The 5048-nt window shown below is 41.3% G+C and overlaps 1 protein-coding gene across 1 annotated transcript in view; it reads right to left on the reverse strand.

Annotated features, from left to right (window-relative positions):
* LOC106518941 (solute carrier family 35 member E2) overlaps window positions 1-3852 on the reverse strand; it is a 16357-nt gene extending 12505 nt beyond the window's left edge. The window contains exons 1-2 of the mRNA XM_014010392.1: window positions 3584-3852; window positions 2174-2582 (exon numbers count right to left, since the gene is read on the reverse strand). Of these exons, the coding sequence (XP_013865846.1) occupies window positions 2174-2453 (280 nt within the window). The 5' untranslated portion in view covers window positions 2454-2582; window positions 3584-3852. The remainder of the gene's footprint in view (window positions 1-2173; window positions 2583-3583) is intronic.
* Window positions 3853-5048: the final 1196 nt, after the last annotated feature.

The raw sequence follows: 5048 nt of genomic DNA on the forward strand, positions 1-5048 counted from the left end.
GGATAAAGGGCTTTCCTTCTCCACAATTAAAGTCTACTTAGCAGCCATTTCTGCCTGCCATGTAGGTTGCTCATCCTTTAGCCGTGCATTTTCTGAATGGGGTTCATAAGCTACGGCCTGCTATTAAACACAGTATTCCCTCTCACTGTGATTCGAGGCTCTCTGCGACCCTCCATTTGAGCCTCTAGAGTCTGTAGAGTTAAAGTTTCTTTCATATAAAGTTGCTTTGCTTCTGGCTTTAGCTACAGCTAAACGGGTCGGGGACCTCCACGCTCTGTCAGTGAACCCCTCCTGTATCCAGTTTTCTACTAATGACTCTAAAGTYGTTTTGCACCCTAACTCTGCGTATCTTCCTAATGTGATACCTTCTAGTTACAGCTCTATGTCTATAGAGCTTTCCAGCTTTCACCCCCCACCCTTTGCATCTGAGGAGCAAAAGAGGCTGCATCTTCTGTGCCCTGTACATGCTCTACGCACTTACATCAGCCGCACACAGGATGTAAGGTCATGTGATCAGCTGTTTGTGGCTGTTGCTAACCCACACAGAGGTAAAGCTCTTTCTAGACAAAGACTCTCTCACTGGATTGTAGAGGCCATCTTGCTAGCATACAGCAGCAAAAACCTTCCAATCCCTCTTMGAGTTAAAGCTCACTCCACCAGGGGTGTAGCGACACCTTGGGCCCTTTTAAAAGGGGTACCTGTGAGTGACATTTGTGCCGCGGCCAGCTGGGCCTCACCAAACACATTTGTAAGATTCTACAGCCTGGATGTAACAGCACGTTCGGTGGCTCATTCTGTACTTTCTGCCAGGTCCAAAGCTCTGCATTAGTACAGTACTTACTCAGGCACACTACTTAACTCAGGTCTGATACTGCTCTGCGGGGCACTTTGACAAGTCCCATGTACAACTGTGTGTTGTACTGAGTGAAATGATTGAAAAGGAACGTAAGGTTATGAATATAACCACGGTTCCTTGAAGGAATGGAACGAAGTACAGCACCTTGTTGGCCCCGCATCACAAAGGCTCGGTGAAGGGCGGTATCTAACTGAGTAATGACGCTGGTGACTCCGAACTTATAGGGTGAAGGCGGAGCCTGTCACCCGACGGTCAACGTCACCGATGTGACGCTCCTGCTCCTGCTATGTGTTAATTGTCATTCGCAGGTGCGTCCTGTTACCTGATTACCTTCCAGGTCTGTTGGAGGCGGAGTCAGAGCAGTCTTAAGCAGCCAGCAGTGCAGGTGTGAGCAGAAGCACGCAGAGGCACACAGACACACACGTTGATGTAGATGTTGGCACAAGTGACAGAGGAGCTGCTGAGCAGCAGAGTCAGCAGCTGAAGCGCAGCAGCTCGGTAGGCAGCGAGATGGCGCAGCCGAAGGAGCAGTGGGGAACCAAGTCGTGATTGCTGGTGTGAGGAAAGGCATCAGGTACGCTGGGATCCGAAGATGTCAAAGAGCGGGACTCCAATGAAGGTGTGGAGCATGCTGGCGATCTTCAAAAGGACCAAAGTGGCGTACGAGGTGGCGCAAAAATGCTGGAACTGACTGAATGTTGATGCACGGACCAGGACGAGAACGAGAGCTTTTTTCTGGAAGGAGACGACTCCGAGAGAGGCTGTTAAATGGTGGACAAGAAGGTCTACCGGGAGCACAACGGTGGACAGGACAGTGACCAGTCAGAGACCTTGGTGCTTGGTGTGGAGGCAGATCTGGTACTGGACCACACACCTGAAGTGGTCCAGGTGGTGACAGACGCTCTGTGCATCCAGTGTATGGAGCACCGAGGGCGACACCAACTCACAGTTTTTTACTCCTAGACACTTTAATAAATGGCCTTCTAAAGGTTTAAAACTGGCATCCTGTGTCGTGTTTCCAATTATGTTGCAACTCTTACAGCCGGGTCGTAACACCGGTCTAAAGACGTGATTAGAGGTGGCTTCAGCCAGGCGAGTCCCATATACAACTGTGTGTTGTACTTCGTTCCATTCCTTCAAGGAACCGTGGTTATATTCATAACCTTACATTTGGTTACGTATCAAAATGCAATCAGACATGTTTCCTACCAGCTCTGCCACACCTAATGAAAACAGGTCACCAAATCCTGTTTTCCCATCACCACAGCCAAGGTGTGGAATGTACTAAAAAGCAGCAGAAGTGTTATCTCTTCTTACCCAGCATGCTCGGCTCCCCCTCCAGCAGCGACAGGATGTACTTATTGAGGAACAGGGTGCAGAAGCTGAAGAAGTACCAGAGGCCCAAGTAGGACATGGAGCGCCAGTTCCACACCCCGTATTCTGCCTCGATCACCGTCGTCTCTGTGACCATGATCTTCAGCACCTGCTCCCCAGGCAAGCTCTCGCTCCGGGTCAGAACCACCCTCTCCTGACGGGTGCGGAACGGCGACAGGAAGTGCCAGATCGAATGCCTGGCATGCTGCTTGCTGCCCTGCATCTTACCTGCTGCCTCGTGGCCCTCGGGGGCCCCAACAGTCAGGTAACGACAGAGGAGAGGAGCAGTCGGTGAGACGTTTTGAGGGTCAGTCCATCTTCTGATGTGTCCAACAAATTATGTCTCCCTCTCCTTGAAAAGACAAACAAAGACAGAAAAGGTTAACAAGTCTAAATAACCACTTTTTTTTCCCCTTTTTGTCTTCTTTACAGCTACAGTTAAAAATAACATTATAAACACAGACAATAACAACAAAACGCTCTGATGGAAATAAAATCTGAACTTTGACATTCTCCATTGTCAAATTCCCTAATGTTTCAATAATTTACAAGGTGAATTTTCAAGCAGCCCCAGCTCCTTATTTATCAAGTGAAATCAATAGTAATTTGCTTTAAAGGAAGCAAAATTATGACTTGTATAACTTTACAAAAACACAAATAAGTGACTTCAAACATAATCACTATTCCTAAAATATAATCCACATTCAGCAAATTGTCTAAATATGGTTTAAATGCTTTTAAAAGCGCAGTTTATCCTCATATTGTCCTTTACTTTTAAAATAAAACTTGTACAAATATTAATTAAGAAAGAAAACGATTAAAACCCAGCCACAGTCACTTTTACTAAAAGCAAAACATTTTTAAATTAGATACCAATACACTACAAAATCAATGCAAAGAGATAATTTGCAAATACATTCAAAGATTTCTAGCACCTATAAGAACTGTCTTTACAGACCATATAATCCAACCCCATCACGTCCAGTCTGTGACTGCTCGTTGGTTTTCTGGGCTTTCATTATATCTAATTATAGTCCGTTTCATTTAAGTCACAACCTGCTTAAATATTCATGCACAACTTTCAGTTGTATTTGAAGTACTTTTACAAAGGAGAAAAGCTTGTTTACTAGATTTTTAGCACCTGATACAAGAGCAAAAATGTAAAAGTCCAATAATCTCTTTCTTTTCAAACACTAAAATGTCTATATTTGGTTTAAAGTAGCAGACAATGTTGCCGAAGTTAAGAGGAGTCGATTTTTCAAAGTAAACAATAAAAACAAATGTATTTTTATTAACCACTCAGGGTTGTTAGCTTCTTCTGGTTAAAATACCTCACAGACAACATCAACTTACCTTTACGTAAATCACCGATTTGGACAGAGAGACTTTTGAAGAGATTTCCCCAAAAGAAAGAAGAGAAGCTGCACAAACGTTAGCTAGCCGCATTTGTTAGTAACACCGTAGGCAAACAAGGGTTTCTCCAAAAGAACACCCGCCCAGTCGGCCATGCTGCGCTACATGTCCGATTTTTGGACCGAACCCTCCGAATACCAACTAATTTTACTGCTCTCTGAGGTTTACATGAAGCTGGACGCCAAACTTTGAACGTGGCTGCTAGCAGGAATCGACCAGCAGCAGTCAGATTTTTTTTGAAGCCGCAACCGGAAACTAAAAGAAGCCTTCAAATTAAAACTTCCGTTTGTGAATTCATCTTTGACTCATAATAAATTTAACTTAGTTTTATTTAAATTGTCATCTTAAACACTGTCATTAATTAACTTCTATTCTGTAAGGGCAAGTTTATATATCTACATATTCAACATAAAAAGTAAATAAAAAAGGCTTTTATTTTATGGCACAAACTCAGTGCTTCCGGGAAAAATATCTCATCATGACAATACTGAACTAATTTGTTTTGGCGTTTTAATTGCATCTTGAAAATCTGTATTTGTAATACACATACATAAATGTTTATTCGTTTACTAGCTGTAGTAAAAAAATAAAACTAAAATAAACATCGAGTCTTGCATGCAAATCTTTGTGTGTCCACTAGAGGGCCCTAAAACGTAGGATTTCAAATTATTAGAGTATAAGTTTTTTTAATTGAAAGCTTTAGTTTATACAAAGCACAAGGTAGTAATACAAATTCATATTCAAATACAAAACAAAGAGGCATACATAGGTGCAGAACAGATAACTTAAAGAGTAAATGAATAAAATAAAATGAAACAGTGAAAAGTATAGAGTACAAGTATTACCGTATACATATTTCACCTGTATGCAAACAATCGTAGTGTTACAAATGTGAAAAAAAGAAAATTGCTAATCTTTTTCATATAAACCACAGCATTTACATCTCAAACATAATCACCACCAGAGGTTTCAGGTAATAAAGTACAAATACTTTGTTACTTTACACAAATCAACATTTTGATTATTTATACTTTACTGGAGTAATTATTTTTCAGACAAATTTTTATTTATACTCCTTACAAAATGCAAAAATTAACGTGGTTTGGGCAGTTTAGCCACTGTGTTGTGGCCCAATCTTTTGTGCTTAATGATAAGTAAAAAGCTTGAGTTGGTATTTCAACTTGTAAAAAGTACTTTTAAACCCTATTTGTACTTCTTGAGTAATGAATTTAAATACTTTTGACACCTCTGATTACAACTAGTATTAGTAAGCATGCTATTTATTTTCACTTCTGACAAACTGTAATGCAGTTTTGGTCAGGAGAAATTTATATATTTTATTATATAAAATAATGACAAAAATGAAGAATCCAAGAAAAAAAAATATGTGTGTGTGTGTGTGTGT

This window comes from Austrofundulus limnaeus, unplaced genomic scaffold (genome assembly GCF_001266775.1).
Source record: "Austrofundulus limnaeus strain Quisiro unplaced genomic scaffold, Austrofundulus_limnaeus-1.0 Scaffold68, whole genome shotgun sequence".
NCBI lineage: Eukaryota > Metazoa > Chordata > Actinopteri > Cyprinodontiformes > Rivulidae > Austrofundulus > Austrofundulus limnaeus.